This window comes from Abrus precatorius, unplaced genomic scaffold (assembly GCF_003935025.1).
Source record: "Abrus precatorius isolate BTA unplaced genomic scaffold, Abrus_2018 Scaffold7, whole genome shotgun sequence".
In the NCBI taxonomy this organism is placed as follows: Eukaryota; Viridiplantae; Streptophyta; class Magnoliopsida; order Fabales; family Fabaceae; genus Abrus; species Abrus precatorius.
Window position 1 is genome coordinate 33,580,234 of NW_020874417.1, and position 19,265 is coordinate 33,599,498.

At 34.3% G+C, this 19,265-nt stretch overlaps 3 protein-coding genes across 7 annotated transcripts; 1 reads left to right on the plus strand and 2 right to left on the minus strand.

The window, feature by feature from the left end:
- The first annotated feature begins 309 nt into the window (after positions 1 to 309).
- Positions 310 to 3,745, plus strand: LOC113870771 (pentatricopeptide repeat-containing protein At2g22070). The gene has a single exon (XM_027507222.1). It carries the CDS (start codon positions 444 to 446, stop codon positions 2,772 to 2,774), a length of 2,331 nt encoding a protein of 776 aa, XP_027363023.1. The 5' UTR covers positions 310 to 443; the 3' UTR covers positions 2,775 to 3,745.
- A 2,953-nt stretch (positions 3,746 to 6,698) lies between these two features.
- Positions 6,699 to 10,421, minus strand: LOC113870953 (probable serine/threonine-protein kinase WNK9). Of its 3 annotated transcripts, XM_027507559.1 has the most exons (9): positions 9,894 to 10,237; positions 9,755 to 9,792; positions 9,360 to 9,587; positions 9,020 to 9,240; positions 8,720 to 8,877; positions 8,181 to 8,622; positions 7,675 to 8,049; positions 7,217 to 7,557; positions 6,710 to 7,096 (listed from the first exon to the last, which is right to left on the minus strand). In XM_027507559.1, exons 1-9 carry the CDS (start codon positions 9,966 to 9,968, stop codon positions 7,019 to 7,021), a joined length of 1,956 nt encoding a protein of 651 aa, XP_027363360.1. In that variant the 5' UTR covers positions 9,969 to 10,237; the 3' UTR covers positions 6,710 to 7,018. The 3 variants fall into 3 exon arrangements, with proteins under 3 accessions (XP_027363357.1, XP_027363360.1, XP_027363358.1); XM_027507557.1 differs by having other exon boundaries at positions 6,710 to 8,049; positions 8,181 to 8,184; positions 8,440 to 8,622; XM_027507556.1 differs by having other exon boundaries at positions 6,699 to 8,049; positions 9,894 to 10,421.
- A 3,524-nt stretch (positions 10,422 to 13,945) lies between these two features.
- LOC113872529 lies at positions 13,946 to 18,938 on the minus strand. 3 transcript variants are annotated; one of them, XM_027510153.1, is made up of 9 exons: positions 18,875 to 18,938; positions 18,208 to 18,382; positions 17,637 to 18,108; positions 16,701 to 16,818; positions 16,028 to 16,143; positions 15,338 to 15,423; positions 14,710 to 14,819; positions 14,605 to 14,637; positions 13,946 to 14,337 (listed from the first exon to the last, which is right to left on the minus strand). In XM_027510153.1, the coding sequence occupies exons 2-9, from the start codon at positions 18,296 to 18,298 to the stop codon at positions 14,275 to 14,277; spliced, it is 1,089 nt and encodes a 362-aa protein (XP_027365954.1). In that variant the 5' UTR covers positions 18,299 to 18,382; positions 18,875 to 18,938; the 3' UTR covers positions 13,946 to 14,274. The 3 variants fall into 3 exon arrangements, 2 of the variants coding, with proteins under 2 accessions (XP_027365954.1, XP_027365955.1); XM_027510154.1 differs by having other exon boundaries at positions 14,145 to 14,368; positions 18,875 to 18,937; XR_003505883.1 differs by lacking the exons at positions 13,946 to 14,337; positions 14,605 to 14,637 and having other exon boundaries at positions 14,727 to 14,819; positions 16,015 to 16,143; positions 18,875 to 18,937.
- Between the last annotated feature and the right edge of the window lie 327 nt (positions 18,939 to 19,265).

Here is a 19,265-nt window from a genome sequence, read left to right on the forward strand (position 1 = left end):
AATTTTATTTAATTAATTATATTTATATATTATATAAATTTATTAAAAAGATGTGATAAAAATATAGATGATAAATAATGTAATAGAAAAAAGTTAATATATTTTTGTAATTTTGATTTTTTTATTTTGATCTTTATATCTATTTAAAAAATTTTATTTTGGTCACTTTTTCACGGGATATAAAAAAAATAGTAACAGATCGCATTAATAAAAAATTTAGAGAATATAAATAAAATTTAAGAGACTAAAATATATATAAAAAATCTAAAACTATATATTTAAGGGGAATAAAAATGGTAACAGGGTAAACACATACTCCCTCCCACTACCACCGACCGAAGTGTTTTGTAGGGCAGAGAGTAAAACAAGGGTTTGTGAAAGTGTTAACGAAGCCTCGATGCTGGTGCAAGATTCGGAGGGAGACTTACACGGTGCATGCGCTGATGCAAACCCCAGGTATATACGTCCACCTTCTCCAATCTGCAATAAATTCCAAAGACCCATTCATCGGAAGATCCATTCACGCCCAGATCATCAAACACGGCCTTTCCCTCGGCGTCTTCTTGATGAACAACCTCCTCAATTTCTACGCCAAAGTTGGCTCCTTATCCGACGCTCACCGCTTGTTCCGTGAAATGCCCCTTAAAACCACATTCTCTTGGAACACCATTCTGTCCGCATACGTGAAAGGTGGCGACTTGGAGCCTGCACGCCGTGTGTTTGATGAAATTCCTCAACCAGATTCTGTCTCCTGGACCACCATGATTGTGGGCTACAACCACTTGGGTCTTTCCAATAGCGCTATTCATATGTTCCTCAACATGGTTTCCTCTGGAATTTCGCCTACCCAGTTCACGTTTACCAATGTTCTTGCCTCGTGTGCCGCAACTCAAGCCTTGGATGTTGGAAAGAAGGTTCATTCCTTCGTTGTAAAACTAGGGCTTTCCGGTGTTGTTCCTGTGGCTAATTCGCTGCTTAACATGTATGCAAAGTCTGGTGATTCGGTAATGGCAAAGGTTGTTTTTGACCGGATGAGGTTGAAAGACAAATCAACTTGGAATACTATGATTTCAATGCAAATGCAGTATGGTAGACTTGACCTTGCACTTTCACTCTTTGAACAAATGATTGATCCTGATATTGTCTCTTGGAATTCCATCATCGCAGGATACTGTCATCAGGGATATGACATCAAAGCCCTGGAAACATTCTCTAGCATGCTTGAGAGTTCATCTTTGAAGCCGGATAAGTTCACCTTGGGAAGTGTTCTGTCAGCTTGTGCCAATCTTGAAAGCTTGAAATTTGGTATGCAAATACATGCACACATTCTAAGAGCTGATGTTGACATCTCTGGGGCAGTGAGGAATGCCCTGATCTCAATGTATGCAAAATCAGGTGCCGTTGAAATTGCTCGAAGGATTGTAGAACTAACCGGTACTTCTAGTCTTAATGTTATAGCATTCACATCCCTGTTGGATGGCTATTTCAAAATTGGGGACATAAACCCTGCGAGAGAGATATTTGATTCATTGAAGTGTCGCGATGTAGTTGCATGGACTGCCATGATTGTTGGTTATACGCAGAATGGCTTACTTAGTGATGCTTTGGAGCTCTTTAGGTTGATGATTAGAGAAGGTCCAAAGCCAAACAACTATACCCTGGCAGCTGTAATAAGTGTCATTTCAAGCATGGCTTCTCTGGATCATGGGAAGCAGCTTCATGCAACTGCCATAAGATTGGAAGAAGTATCTTCGGTTTCTGTGGGTAATGCTTTAATTACCGCGTACTCAAGATCCGGAAGCATCAAAGATGCTAGGAAAGTATTCAAACAAATATGCTCCAACAGGGATAAATTGAGTTGGACTTCCATGATCATAGCTCTAGCTCAACATGGTCTTGGAAATGAGGCCATAGAACTGTTTGAAAGGATGCTGAAAATTAACTTGAAGCCTGATCACATTACTTATGTTGGTGTGTTGTCTGCTTGCACACACGTAGGATTGGTAGAACAAGGTAAAAGTTACTTTAACTTGATGAAAAATGTTCATAACATTGAACCCACCTCTAGCCACTACGCATGCATGATTGACCTGTTTGGACGTGCTGGATTGCTTGAAGAAGCATATAATTTTATTAGAAATATGCCTATTGAACCAGATGCTATAGCTTGGGGTTCGCTTTTGTCTTCTTGTAGGGTTCATAAAAATGTGGATTTGGCTAAAGTGGCAGCTGAAAATTTGCTTCTTGTTGATCCCAACAATAGTGGGGCTTACTCAGCTCTTGCTAATACTCTTTCAGCCTGTGGTAAATGGGAGGATGCTGCTAAAGTTAGGAAGTCAATGAAGGACAGAGCAGTAAAGAAAGAACAAGGATTCAGTTGGGTTCAAATCCATAACAAAGTACATATTTTTGGGGCTGACGACGCGCTTCACCAACAAAGAGATGCAATCTATCAATTGATGTCAAGAATATGGAGGGAGATAAAGAAAATGGGTTTTACTCCTGACACTGACTCTGTATTGCATGACCTAGAGCCAGAAGTGAAAGAACAGATCCTTAGACATCATAGTGAAAAACTCGCTATTGCATTTGCAATAATAAATACTCCAGAGCATACTACACTGAGGATCATGAAGAACCTTAGAGTTTGTAATGACTGTCATTCCGCCATAAAATATATCTCTATGCTTGTGGGAAGAGAAATTATAGTAAGAGATGCCACGCGTTTTCATCATTTCAAGGATGGTTCTTGCTCCTGTCAGGATTACTGGTAGAAGAAACAACTGAATTTTGCGTAGACTGCTATTTGACAAGTAATTTTCAAGTACATTCAACTGAAGACAATTTAACCGTTAACAGGAGAATAAATTTGCCATCACTTTCTATCTTAGTTGGCTTTTAAATGAGTTTTGTCTTAAAGGGAACAAGTGCAATAATGTTCAATCAAGCTTTCATATGAAATCTCGTATTACCAAATTGGACATTTTCAGCGAAGCTATATTTGAATCGATCACTTCAGTGAACCCTCTCAGGCTAGTCTGCAAAGGTTTTAAGTATTTATGAAAGTGATGACCTGTTCCTATTGATTGATGCGGAGTTAGTCTGTAATTGGTTTGTTGTCTTGCACACGTGGAATTGGTAGAACAGGATAAAAGTTTACTTTAACTAGATAAAAAATGTTCATAACATTGAACCCACCTCTAGCTAATGCGCACGCATTGCAGGGAACTATGCTTTTGTGGATTGGTAGGCTTATTGAAGAAGCTTAGCACATTGATATAGAGTTTCTATAGAGACAAATGGTCTAGGGCTTCCTCTTAGTTGAAGCAACAAGGATTGGTCATCCGAAAGGATTGATATGTGATTAATGCTGGAAATTATTCTTTGGTAAGAAATCTATGCTGTGAATCCTCTTTTGAAACCTCTGACATTATTGATGGAGGATAATAGGGAATGTGGGAAGGAGCTGCCCCACAGTAGTCTGAAATCCAAACTTGAATGTAAACTCCCATTGAATTTGAACTGATAAGATACAAGGTAACCTGTAAAAATAAATGACTGCACGCGATTGTGTTTTCTCCATTAAAAAAAGGGCTAGCATTAAATGACTGCAAACTACGGCTACTTCCACGCACTCCTGTAGAAAAACTCTGAAGAGCTATGTTATATCTGCAGGCTGGGTTTGAACATCTAATACTTACTGAAATAGAATGAATTGAGATGGAGTGGAATAAAATTATTATTCAGCTGTTCGATTTTTTTTCCGATGATGATATGTTTGTGTAGACGAGGGGGAGACAGAGAGATCTCATATCGTAAAATAGAGAAAAAGAGTAAAAAAGCATTAGATGAAATAAAATAAAATACATTTATCTGGTTTCATTGCTTTTCGTCTTATCTTAAATAATTCAAACGATGAAAGTAGTACAACTAATATATCTTTTTCTTGATGCCCTTGTACGTAAAAATAGATTATCATATCTCTGATTCCTTGGAGGTTAAATCTATCGTCACCAGACTCGCCACTTTCTTCTTATAAGCTCTTTGCCATCCAGTCGTCATGATGTATGAAAAGACCTTGCCTGTGATCATTGTTACGTGGAATTAACCAAGACTTCTTTAAACTCAACTCTTTCTTGTTATCTGCCAAATGTCAATGATGTCATCATCATATTGTACAACCACCATGCTCCAGATTTTGCTCATAATCTGATGATATCCATCGAAATCCATTTTTTGCGCACCCAAGTATTCAGTCTGTTTACCACCGAGTGGCATGGCATGCCATCACTTTTGGAAAAGGATAACCTTGTCTCATAATTACTAAATCAATTTAAATAAATTTTACATCAATAAAACTAATGGCTAAAATATTAACGTCTTTTTCTTGCCATTCTAAGTACGGGAAAGAATTATATAATCGCCTTGAATTTTTATCCTCTTGCAAATTAGCATTTTGAACTTTAAAATATGACTATTCCGTTGATTATTCTTTCCATCTGGTCGCCATGAACTCACTAACGGTCTAATAATTGAAACAAACCTAAAATTTCATGTTTTTAATATCTGCACTGTCTATTAATTATTCATTAAGATCCTTATTTCATATATGTTTTTGTCGTTAAAAACAATAAATAAAGAAATCTGAAAAAATAATAATAACTTTCCCGACTCTGAAAACAAAGTTAAATTTAAACCAATAACATTTAGGCTTAAAATACTAGGTTAAATTAATATGTAAGTCATTAAATTATTTAGAGATTTTTAAATAGTTTCTTATGCATTAAAAAATTATAATTAGTTTCCTAAATTTATAAATACAGAGATTTAATTTTACAAAATTATATAATTTAAGGAACAAGCTAATAGTTTAATTATTCAACATTTCCCTAATTTTTTTAAAAAATAAAATTAAAAATAATTATAAGTTTAGAGACGTAAATATAATCTTTGTGAAAGAATCTATTTAAAATTTTTAAATATTTATAAAATAATCGAAGCAATGCATTAATATCATTTTTTACCATTTTGATTTTAAGCCTTACTAGTGTCTTAAAAATATTGATCAAAGAATTAATATATTTTTAAATTAAAAAATAAAAAAAATACCCTCAGGTGTATAAAAAATTATAAAAGACGTTTATCATCGCACTTTTTAATAAAAAAATGTTTTTAATTTTTAATTACTATTCTAAAAATATTATCTTTAATTTTTGGCGTTAAATTACATTCCACGTCCACCCTAAAACGAAAAGGAAGGGGGGGTTATAGTGACGGGAACTTGTCAACAATTAAATTATGGACAGAGACTATATTTGTGCTTTTTTGCTTGCTTTCTGGTTTTATATTTAACGTTTACTAGTAAAGTGCCGCAATAAAGCAAATTAAAAGGAATATGTCTACGTGTTTTTATGATGACATTCATTTCATTTCTATGGCCTACCCTTTTCCATGTTTTATTTTCGTACGATGCCATGTAGAAGTTTGTTGGTAGTAAAAAGTGTAAACCCCAACCCCCATCTTTAGCATAACCATTAATGAAGACATATAACCAACAATAATGCCAATCTCTACATTCTTTTTTCATTTTTGCCTATACATATTTAAAATCAATAATCTTGAGTGATCGCATTTAAAAGTCATTTTTCATTTCAATAATTTTATTAATTTCAATTTTTAAAGCTGCTGTTGAGTATATAAAAATAATTTTTATCATTTAAGTGAGTATTTATAAATTTGATTTTGTAACATAAACTTGGATTAAATAGTGAGATCAAATTTGAGTTGCCAAAATTGATCTTGATAGACCAAATCCCCTATTTTAATTATGCTAACAAGCAAGATCACATAATTTATAGTGCGTGTTAGCATTGAAGCCGAAGTGAGATAGGCACAAAATACTCAATTAAACATTTAGTGTACTTTATTAACATGTGACTCTTAAATGGAAATGGGACCTATCCAGTTCATAGCAAATCTTTAGCTTGAAAATTCCTTCAACCTTTTGCCAGATTGATGGGTTTGTTCATTGTTTGGCCAACAAAATTTCCAGGCAGAGGCAGGGCTATGCTCATTTATAGGGCAATAATATTTTGTCAGAACCACCATCTTATTCATACCTTCGAAATATCTACCAAGTTGGCTAGTCAATATGCAACAAGGAAACCATGTGAGGCCTCTGTTATGTAAAGTGTTTATATTTGCAAAACAGTGAACATGACACGAAAAGATGGACCATCTCTTCCTTCCTTGCTCTTTGAAACCGCCACACAATGGTCTCGGAGGGGTCCTCTTTGGTGTTATCCATCAAAATGAATAGGAATGTAGTGGTCAAGCGACCTTTAAGCCATAATATCTCGAAATGTTCTTTCTATAGTTTGGGATAAGGTATAAAACACACACTACAACATGTGTATATTTCATAAAAATGTTAACATCAGGCTTAAAAGTTGTAAGGTTTTATGAAAAAGAAAATATAAAATATAAAAATGTTAATAATTTTTTTATTTTATTTCACTTTATTACATTGACAAGAAAAGAAGCTAAACATCTCCTTGGTTCCAAGAGACATTCCAAATTGTACATGTATATGGTAACATGGTATCTCCATTTCTGATGTCACTTAGCTGCCTCGTTACCCATTACATTAGGCTGATGATAAAGTTAAAAGGGTAAATTGAGAAAAACTTCTATCATAGATAAACCTGACTGATTTACATATATGATATATATCAAATGAAGCATCTCAACAGCCAAGGATACATGAAATCCCACATTAGATAGTGTATAGCACCTCTAGGAGATGGAGCAGCAAATTAGCAGCTCAAGGGAAAATTTTGCTTACATTAATGTGATTGTGTTGCCTGTGCATGATTTACATCTGGCATCTTTTCATACCAGATCAACTGACCTTACTAGGAAAGGGTAACCACAAGCTAAATTACATTAGGGTCGTTTGAGTAACTTACATTGTGCCGACTTATGATGAGAAATTATGAACTTTAATGGTTTCTAGATTCTAGACATCTATTGCATCAACAGGAAGTGAGGTTGCCCTATGAAGAGAGTGTGGAAGCAAAGCTCCAGCAAAGAAATCCTTGGCTGTAACCATTTGCTCAGGACTATTAGACTGGCTAATCTCATCACCATTTTGAATCATTTGATCATCCAGAGTGTTGCATTTCTCAATATCTACCAGAAAATGCTTCCCAGAAGCAATAGATCTCAATGATGGTTTGTTGTTTTGTATCTTCAAGTTGGATGTAGCTGATAGCCTCAAAATTCCATCTTTCCCATGCTCTAATATATCAGTGTCAGGAGATATGCTAGTTAATTTTGGTTTACTCCCTAGTTGGTGGTCTCTAAGCTCCCTTAACTGCATTTGGTACTTTGCTTTGAGCCATCTTAGTTCTTGCCTAATTTCATTTTCATAGTCCAAGAGAACACACCTTGATGCAGGGATAGGAGGAGGCTTTTTGGCATTGAGATCACTTGGTTCATCCGCATTAACAGTTTTTGCATCCTCCTTGATGTTTGATTTGTTTGAAGCCTCATTAGCTTGATCACAATGTATATCTTTTAACTCTTCATGACATAATTCTGGTTCATCTCGCTGAGCCCAGATATCGGTAAAATGAATAATGCCATTGGATTGGCTTGATGCATCTGGTGCGCCTTCTGTAACACTATTTCTAGACCCTTCAACTTGGTATGTTATCTCTTCAAATCTGCCATGAACTGCAGCACATCCGTTTTTGGAACAATGAAGAAATTGAAGATTCTTGCCACATGGATTATTTGATGATACATAATCAAACAAGGAACCATTTGCAGCACAGTTGAGGCAGACACTTGAACATTCTGAAATTTCCTCTATTCTGGGTCCTGTTTTCCACTCTGGAACCAATATTGCAATTTCATTATCTATCATGTTTGCTAATTTTGTTACATCTTGGTCAGTTATGTCAAGCTCAGCTACCATTTCCTTTGCAACGCTCAATGCAGTATCGGTCTCGATGTCAAATGGGAAGTAAATGTTTCGAACTCGACCTATTTAGAGAAATGCATTGTTAGTTTGATTTCTTTGCTTATGCAACAAGTATTAGGAGAACAACAGAATAAGGAATAATCAAATGCTAAAAAATAGTTCAAGAGTAAAACACGAAAAGTGAAGTGCATACCTTCCTTATCTGCTATTCTGATTCTCAAAAAGATGCCATCATCTTCTCTTCTCCTACCTTTGATTGTGGTGTCAACTTCTGCCAAATTGTCATCCTCTTCACATTCAAAGAGATCAATTTCACTCGTTTCAAAATCATGTTGATGATAATCCAATTCAGATACAGGCCCATAACTACCAAGATTATTAGTGTACCCAGTCATTGAGGTGTTGTTAATGCTATGAAGTCCATTCAGAGGTTGTCTAATTGTTGGGGTTACTTCATAGAAATCTCTTTGATACTGCACTCCTTTTGAGTCAGATCCATAATCATCAATTTGGAGAAAAGGGTCCTCCAAGAGTTCCTTAGCTGAAAGCCTGAGGGACACAGTTGCTAAGCATTTCTCTACAAATTGCCTAACCTCAGGATTGCTTACTTTGTAAAGAGCTTCTGGCTTCTTCCCCTGTAAAATATGCATGAAAATAAGTGAGACAGGAAAAAAAAGACACAGACAGGAAAGTGAATCAAGGTTAGAAGGAAAAGAAACTTTTGGTTCTTACAGAGACAACTCTTTTGTAAATTTGAGCTGGATGGTTGCATTCACTATAAGGATATTCAAAGGTGACCATCTCTAAGATGCACATTCCAAAAGAGTATATGTCAACCAATTCATTGTAATCCTCTTCATACACTTCTGGCGCCATAAACTCGGGTGTGCCTGAAGTAAAAGAGAGAAGAAAAATAAGCGAATTTGGAGTTATTTATACAGAGAACCAACCAATTATCAAAGAGAAAGTAACATGTTTTATATTCATTATTTGGAATATAATCGAAGGTTTTCGTGCAGCTGTTTTACGTACCAACACAACGAGCAGCATTAGATTTGCGGAGAATTGCAGCAAGGCCAAGATCACCAATTTTGACTTCCCCTTGGTTGCCATTGATGAAAATGTTATCACACTTGAGATCTCTGTGGATCACAGGAGGATCATGGCTGTGCAGATAGAGAAGCCCTTCCAAAATCTGCCTGCACCAATGCTTAATAGCTCTGATGTTAACCCTTCTGTGTTTAAGCCTGTACCTGCTCACACAATGAATAAGAGCATATCCATATTATAACCAAAAAACAAGAAGCAGAAGCTAAAATCACCTGAAAAAAGCATTGAATGGAATACTAATAAAAAAAGGGACAAGGCTTACTGTCTTAGAGTCCCAGAGGTAAACATCTCAGTGACGAAGTTAATGTGCCTGTTGGCAGTATCAACCCAGGAAGTAAAGAACTTCATGATGTTCTTGTGTTTCAGTGTCTTGAGGAGATGAATTTCACTACATAACCTCTCAAGATCTTCTGGATTCTGCAAAAAGTCGTAAAGCTTTACTTGATTCCATGCTACTTCTATCCCTTGATACTCATCAAATGCTCTATAGCTGCAACAAATGAATATGGTCTCATATTAAAAAAGAAAAAAACTCGTTTTGATGAAAGCCCATAACTGTTTCACTTAAACAATAAAAGGAGAACATCCCATTGAAGTTAACTTGGAAAATCCTTAGGGGCATGCTGGAAACGAAGAGGTTAAGGATAGGATGCATACACTGTCTTGGAAGCTCCTTTGCCAAGAATTTCGTTGTACTGCCAAACATGGAATTCAAATACCGGAATCAAAACAAAGAACTTGGAATATAAAGAACAAAAAAGAAAAAAATTGGAAGGGTAAAATAGAAGGTATATACTCTTCCATATCTTCCAGTAGGATCAACTTCCACAAACTCACAGTACTCAACCTCAACACCTGAACCACCATTCATGCTTTGGCACCTATTATCAGTTCTTTTCTTTGCTTATATTTGTTTGCACTACGCAGTCTTTTACTTGCTCTTCTGTGAGCCGGAGAGATAAAGAACTCGAGAAAAGAGAAAAAAAAAAGTTAGCAGTTTTGTCAATGCATATTGAAGGAATATAGGAAAAGAAACTGTGATAACTAATTATTTGGTTTTCTGTGGAGGTAAGAGAGAGAGCTTAGGAAGTTCCATCAAAAGGACAAAGTTATTGCCAAGTGCCAACTACTACCCTACACAACAAGGCAAAGATTTCACAAGGTTGGAGAGTGATACCTCAGTCATACCTCTAATCTAACACCACGCTTCCCTGACAAAAACTGACAAAACACACACTCTCTCTCCTCTTGCCTCCTCTTTTTACATCTCATCACGAGCTGTAAAACCATTATCACTCTCTCCTTGCAACAGCTAGCACTACATGGACCAACCATAGTTTTAGGCTTTCTTATTTAACAAACATTATATGTGGTGTTCTAGCCACTGAGGGGAATTTGGGTCCTGTGCATTTATGGGTAGGTTAGCCTTTGCATCATTGAAGTTTATAATAAAAAGACTTTCTAGTTAGGAATTTGGGTCTTGTTTGTTATTGTTACTATTTTGTAATTTTAATTTACTTGGTTTGGTTTTGGTCACGTCCTCAGTGTTACTTCTCTATGGGGGGTTTCCTTTTTGAGTTATTCCACTGTGGAAAGACAAGAAAGCTACAAAGCTTGGGAGTTAGGAGTTGGAAGTGTTAGGACCACTGTTGTGGAGATAATTGGGTAAGAAGTCAGGTGGATCCCTCTCAGAGACACAAAAGGGTACCAAATGCTATTCAATTCTAGCTAGGCCTACGCTTCAAGTTGATTGTGCTTGTTTGGATTTTCGGTGGATAATTGCTTTTCAGCCTCAATTTTTATTCTATTTTATTTTTGTGTTATTTAGTACACGTTTGGTTTAAAAATTAGCACAATTAATTTTAAATCGTTCAATTTCTTTACATGTATGAATAGATTAATTTGAGTTTTATATTTTTATTGTACCGTATCTTACCTTGCAAAGTGTAAAAATTAATTTTCTAATTGTAAAACAAATGTCTTTAATTATCAAATTTAATATGTATTTTTTTTAAGAAAAAGAAAGTGAGAATAAAATCAATTAAAATTAAGTGTCAAACCTAAGACACGACACATTTAAAAATCTGTTACAAAGGTTGAATTTATCATTCCAATCATTCAACTAACTTGATAATTATGTATGCGTGTGATTTAATAGTAGAAATTTGTTATATTTTAAATTTTATATTATATATTAAAATAAAGTAGTATAAAGAAGTATTACTCAATATTTTCTATTATACGAAATTTTATAAACTTAATTAACTTAATAAAAACTTTTAATTTAACAGTTGAATTGATAAAATTCAAGTTTTGTAAAAAAAAAATTATTAAAGGGATTTTTTTGTCAAACTTGACATAATTCACTGTAATTTAACACTATATTTGCAATTATAAAACTCGTTATTAAAAAAAAGTATTATTTCTTCCTCTCAGATTATGTTTAGAAAAAGAATTTTCAGAATATGGTGTGCAAAGCACCTTAATTTGATAAGCTTCCATCAGGATACCAACCAAAGAAAGTGACCTAAAACATTCAAGTGCTTTCTGGCAAGTCTATGCACATGCTTGGTGCCCCAAACAGGTTTTAGTGCCAACCATCATGTATAGAGGCCGGTGCCAGATAAGGCAAAATGACGGCTTAAGATAGTAGCTTAAGACCAGAACTTCCATCATTTGTGACAGCTAACAAGCAATTTGTGCCTTTAGATATATTTTGATGAAATAAAAAACAATGAAGTATTTTTACTACTTTACAGTGAAAATTAGAAAATATTTTATAAAGTAATCTTCACGTTATCACGTAGAAAGCTTGGCGACGTCGATAAGAAAATATGGTTTTATAGAATTGTACTTTTGTATATCAATCCACGGCAGTGATATTAGTCTCACTATCTATTCGCTAGTTTTTAATTAGCTTGCATGTTCCATGTGAAAACTGAAAGCTTACTTAATCTACCGTACACGGTCTATTAAACTCTTTTAATTATATATTTTTTATGAAAACCATTAATCAATGGTCTTAGGTATTAGTTAATTTCTTTTAAAAAATTATTAGAAAATATAACAATATACTTACTTCAATCATTTTTAATACAGTTTTATTATTTAATAAATCGTTAAGACACAAAACCCAATATTTATACAGTAAACTCAAATTACCCCATATATAGCTACTTACAGCTTTTGCCTCTCAACTTGGTAGGTCTAGGTTCTTCATCTTTCCTTTATGTTGTTAATGTTTTAGCTCTAAATATTTGTTTGACATACTTAAAAATGTGATAAAAAGATAAAGAAATGACTTTTTTTAATCATATTTGAAGTATAAATATATCTAATTTATTTATTTTTCATAAAAGCTTGTCTGCATGTGGAGTTAATGTGCACTAATTTAGTAATGGGCAAAGATAATCCTCACACGAAGATGTCTGATCTAGCCTTGTGGAACTAACATCTTTCAAGAAAAAAGAAAAAAGGTTTCTAGTGTTGTCCTTTCTTAATCAATTGTATGAGGTGATTCATTTATCATGGAAGATTTATAACTCTAAAGGTTAGGACAAAAAAAGACAACAGAAATGCGTGTAATTTGAGAAAGAAGAATTATTATAATCAAAGTATCTAATCCTGCAGTTGTATTTGTCTCTATTATTTATATACGCACTAATATTTGAACTTAGATTATATTGCAGAGTGATCCAATACGGTTTTTCCAGATGCCACTATGTCCAGGACAAGAGATAAAACCAAAAGAATAAAAATCACGGTTTATATGTCCGATTTCTTCAAATAGCACACTTTACATATATATTTTATATAACAATCGAATCTGTTTTTTTATCTTATAAAAATTTGTGTTTGCCTAGGTACATTTTTGTCACTCGGCTTAAAGACAAAATTCAATACTGCTGTCATGTCTGCATGTGACATCTTCACATCTTTTACTGTGATTTTTTTCCGGAAGAACTCGAAAGGCTGAATTTGAATTTCTTTTGTCATGCTGCCAAGGTTTTTGTTGACTTGAATTGTTAGATCAGTACTGTTACTTTCACCGTTCGGATCAAAATTTCTTTTTCTTTAATCTTTAGCTGTAATAATTTATCTAGACGCAAGTTTTGCACGTAAGCAAAACAAAACTTATTCATCTCCTTGCAGGTGCATCAACTTGCATGAGATTATTCTAATTTGTAATCTCAAATTCGGGTATCAATTTAAAGATTAGGAGGAGATGATACATATAGTTTAGAAGAAAAAAAGAAGGAAAAAACCACAACTAATCCAATTTCAATGTCAAAAACAAGTACGCAGAAAAAAAAAATTACATCTTATCCAAAGCCTGAACAGTTTTCATTTAGTCATAAATTATAATTATAAAAAATACATTAATTTTAATTTATCGTTTCTTAAAAAAATTCCAAGGAAAAGGAAAAATATTATTTTTGTTGTTCTTTTTTTTTTTTTTCAAATTCTTAAAGATAAAAAAACAAGGTAGTTTGGGATTCGTAGGCATAACTTTCAGCCTTGAAGCTAAACTTTAGAGAATCTTAAACTATCAAGGAAAATGTTATAAATAAACTCATGTCATTCAGATTTTCAAAATTGTGAAAATCATATTACCAACACACTTATGCTTGTGAATAATAAAATCAGGAAGACCTTTTGCAAGGACTGAGGTAAAACATGAGCGAGGAAAATTCTTGCGTAGATTGGTTGGCTAAGCATGGTTCAAGTTCAACGACCAACACACTTGGCTTTTGTTTCTTTTGATTTCTAGTGTATCAAAAAGATGCATCTTCTGTTTTTTTTTTCACCAAACAAATAAATAAATAAATTTTTCAGAAGACATTTTTCATTATAACGTTTCCTCCAAAGAAGTAAGTTTCCATAGAAACTGATAAATGGATATTAATGTTCACAAAAGTAGTTAATGGGGGAGTAACTAAATATTGCCAGAAATCAGTAAAAGAACTTGATTTCGCTATTTTTGTTCCTATTCCCAACTCGGTCTCGGGCTAATTTATAAACTTGTTCAGACTTCAGATTCAAACAAATGATCATCATCTATTTCTTGAGCTAAGAAAATATGGATTTGTCAATGTACAAGCCAACTGAAGAGGGGGAGAAAGAGATCAACTATTTTCAGTTTCATCCCAGCATAGATGCAACCCAGAGTGGGATCTTCAACCTGCACATATGTTTCTTATATGGTATCCTTCCAGAATTGCTTTCTCCATAATCTTTTCCTGGTTAAAATAAAAAAGACATTTTGGTTTTCTGATTGCAATGCTGTAGAGAAGAATTTAGAAACAAGAAAGGAGAGCAAAGCTTGATTGAATAAAAGTTTGAGCATTTTTGTTCTTCATGAGTGCAGTAGGTTAAATTTATCTTTAAAATCAAATTCAAAGATCACAAACACCGTAAAATGTAAATGGATACATATATAGTAGAATATTACTGTGTTCTTTTGCTTCCTTTTTCATTCGAAATGTGGAAGTAATCAATGAATTTACCTGGATTATAGTTGTGATTATCCCAGGTCCACCCTGCAGTACTACCTTAAGTGAGAAAATCTTTTAAAAAGTAAAATAATTGCAGCACCGGTAGAAATTTACCACCTGAAATTGCTTCGTTGTCCATGACATATCCTTCCACGTTTTAGAATGGGCTGATTGCCAATCTGTTGGAACCTGAATACTATCCACATGTTGCAAAAGCCTCAAGCTATCTGCAACAGCATTTAGAACATAATGAAAACAAAAAGGAGGGAGAATCTGAAATCTTGCATAAGTTTGTATAGGATAAATATTAAAAGCATGATGTTTTGTACAGAATTGTTCATGATTACGAGGCTTGACACTTTGAACTGACATACGATGCCGTTATCACATGACCAAAATGGTAGATAACCCAGTACAACCCATGCAATTAGCATGTAAAAGAGAGTAAAAATAGTGCCTTCAAGAGAAAAAATAATTATAACTTATTAACATAAAATATATTTCCTAGACCGGTGGTGAGTGGATGACAGTTTAAAGGTATCAGAACCGACACTCAGTCCTTGCTTCATATCCAGGAGCAATTTCAGAAGTTAAGACATCTTTCACGATGCTTCATTAGCCACTCTGTCAAGATAAATACCAACATTTCTAAAAGAACTATTGTTCAACATGCTATTCTTAAGCATTTGAATTCCATCCTCAACAATATTAAATAAATGAAAGCTTTGAAAAGACAAAAGAATACTCGTGATGAATGCCTCCTCCCAGATTTCATGTTCTGACCACGATGGAGCAACTTCTTGAAATGGAATTCCTTCACTCCTGCATATCCTGCACATGATGCAAATCAGTGCTCAATCAAACAACTTGTTAGTGCTTCTTAGTCTCTATCCTATACAAATATGACACTGGCCTTATTTCTTTTTATTCCTTTTGTGCTTCCTTCCTGCATCCATCCTCCTAACAAAATTATCCTAGTTTCATTTTACTCCAGCGTCATTTCTATGAAGCCAAGACAATTTCCCAATATTAGAGAAAGCAAGGCTCCCCAATGACCAAACTGGCTTTAAGAATTAAATTTATAACCGTGATGCAGTAGAGCTAAAAGGGAAAAAAAAAAATCCATAATTTAGATTGCTTAGGCAGAGAATGGGAAAATTTAAAGTTCATCCACATTTAAAAAATCAGGACAAGACAATATACCATCAGTAGAATATTCAAACACAACAAAAACAGAAAGGCAATGCTTTATATCTTATTGATAGAAATATGAGATACAGCCCTAATTTTATACTAATCTCAGAAACAAATTGTTGAACTATAGTATGTTGCACATATTATAAATTCTACTAAATTTCTACACAACGGCACAATTTCCTTTCAATCAAAGAAAATGTAGCACCAAAAATTTAGAAGGTTGGCAATCAAATCATACTCTAGCACTACTTGACGTATCGTTCCCGGAAGAACACCATCACTGATAGGAGCTGTCCGTACTTCGAAGGAGTATTTATTTCCATAATCACGCAGAGCCTTCCCAGCATCTGAATCCTAATATGAAACGAACACTAGAAGTTGTACATGCTTGTCTACCACAACCACAAGTAAAATCCATGATGCATGTCTTTTGCAGTCATAGAATGCAGTGAGAATCTAATGATCATGAAAACTTAAAATTTTAAATAGAACACAAACCAAATAAAGACTTGAAACTCAACAAGTAGTCGTGTTACTTGAGTACTGTTTATTCATCTATATAACAAACAGAATAGGAATTTATTCTGAAAATTGCCATACTGCAAAACAAATAGAGGATAAACATAGGATTTCAATAAATAGGTATGCTAGTCCCTCGTAGCCAACAATCACTGCAAGTTAAAGCAAACTCATTGCATTAGGTTTAGCATTAGAAAACTAAAATTTAAGAAGTCTCCTATTAGAACATTGAAGTATGAGCAATCCAACTCCAACCACAGTTAGCAACAGCTTTAAGTTCAAAATTGATGGGGCAGATGCAAAAGCATGGTTACTAATAAAAAGTGGAATGAAGAATTCTAGCGTAAGATACACTAGTAAAAATAGTGAGCTAAGAGATCAAATAAGCTCACCTTGCAGCAAACAACAAAAAAATTTGTCACACAACCTTCAAGTATCTGATCCCCATTATTAGACAGCAAAAGTTCTGTCACTGAGGGAGGCCTGAGCCTTTCCAGAGTCTTCCTAATCCTGTATTGCAGACAAAATTTCTAACTAATAATTTGAAAGAACACCAGCACAACAAGCAGAAAGAAAATGACTAACATTTAATGAGTGAAACTTGAAGATAGATGCAAGAGTGCATGAGTGCAGGTAGTACGAGGGGACACAGCGTTTAGATCCTAAAAGTTATAACTTGTATTATGGAACCAATATATAAATTCCCACAAGAATGCATTTTTTTCCTCCATTCTTTGATCCCCCTCCATTCCCCAAAAAAGGCTTAAAGCAAAAAACTAGATTGCAATATTTGGGTCAGAAAAAATATACAATTTTCAATTCCAAACATAACATAAATTGTTTATATATATTTTTTAGTTTCTACTGGAGTTTATAGATATTAATAATGAAATTTTAAAAAAAAAGTAGATCATCCTTAGTTGAATACGGGAGTTGTAGGCTCTAAAGATAAATGTTATGCAGTAAAAATCTTCTCTTGGTTTCAATCTAGCGTGGGTATATATTATTTAATCTATAACCATGTGACAGACATGCTAAATAAATTCTGGGAAATTAGATAGCTAACTCACTTTTAAAAAATTAAATCTGTGAGGCCAAATCATTAAGCAACAATGCTGATTTTAAATAGAACCGAGAGTATCTTTAGACAAGACAACATTATATAAATATTTTCTAATAGTTCTTTTGTTTGGGTTGGCAAAATATCTCTGATGTCTCAATATCCTGTTATTTTCATTCCCTAATATCCTGTTATTTTTCTCACATAGGATTTAAGGAAAATGCATGGAAGAGTTTAATAACACTTCCAACAAATGGCATACACTGACCTTACCCAATCTGAATATTTTGCAGCTGCAACATGCCTCCCGTAGCCCACCACAGCCAAATGAGCACCATTTCCCCCAATACCAAATGTAGGAGGAACATAACTCTCAATATGCACATGCACATCAAGAATTCTCCTCGTTCTTTCCTCGCTAACAGTCTCACATGCATTTAATTCCTCCAAATTACCACTAACAAGTGTTGTAATGGCCAGCTCCTCACAATCACTCCTCTCTTTCAATGCAGTCGGCAAGACTTTGCACATTGAATCATTAACAAGCATCTTAACTGTGGGATGCCATACCGGCAAGGTGGCTGAAGACGGCAGTGAAATTGCAGAATTATTAGACTTAAATAGAAGTTGCGGCGCCAAATTTGATAGAATTTGTATAGATTCTGTAAGTCTTCTCATATGTCTTTGCCAAAATAACAAGCACAAAGCATTGTTGTGAGTCCGCGATGTTGTGTAAGCACCTAGACCAAAAGTTAGCTAAATAAGTCTTAAAATAAATGAGGAAAGGCACACAAATACGTTAACTTATTTTTCTAGATTGTTACTCATTTTGAATGTACCTGGATGAGTTTCAAGGAAGACTTTGACAGGAGGGGCATCCAAGTTGTGTGAAAGAATGCCATTACTGAAGAGAAACCTTGAGCCTGACATTTGTTTAGCTTTCAGACAATTCGAGGAGAACTAAAACCAAATAGATGTCTAACAATCTTCCAAGGCAACAAAAATCCATGTGCACTGCAAATAGTTGTTAAGTGTATATCACGTGAGATTCTTGTTCTAATACTGTAAGCAAATTCAAAAGACAAAGTAGCTACATCGTACGATTGTCTTATTTTTTTAGAGAGATCAGGGCAGAAAGACAAGGCGAGAAACCTGAACCCTAATAAATGATGTAGTTATGCCATACTTCAATTTATATAAAAAGAACGAAAATTTTCAGAAAAAATTATGGATACATCATCCTCGAGTTCATAAACAGAATACTTATTTACTCCACATCCTATTTTTGTTGTTAAGAGAAAAGGAGGGAAAGTAGTTTCAACATTGACACGTAAGTATTTGACTGGGTTTCTGGCACGGATCAACAATGGTCCATGTTACAAGAATAAGATACATGTTAAAACATATGACTAAACCTTATCATTAAACAAGGTAGGAGACAGAAGAAATAAGGTAGCAAAAACCCAGAAAGAGCACAGAGCAAATAGTGAAAGAGATGAAGTTTACCGAGACACAGAACGCAAGCAGAGAACAACACGCTGCCGTTTTGGGCGTTACTTTAATCATTCACATCAGCGGAAAGGAGACAGTAAACGGAGGTTTATATATATATAAGCCTTGAATGGAGTGTGGGTAATCCCAACGCAGGCCTATTCATCACGTTGTATACCAAATAAATCACACAGAAATGTTTTATTTTTATGTGCAAAATCAATTTTAGTATATTTTTAAGATGTGTTTTGACAAAAAAGAAATATGCATATCTTAAAAAAGTGAAAAATAAAATTAATTGTATATAATATTGCATCCGCTATCAATTTTTAATTGTTATAAAAGAAGCGGTGAATGTCCTTTCGAAGTCATGGATTATAATTGTAACAAGTATGCTTCTTACGCA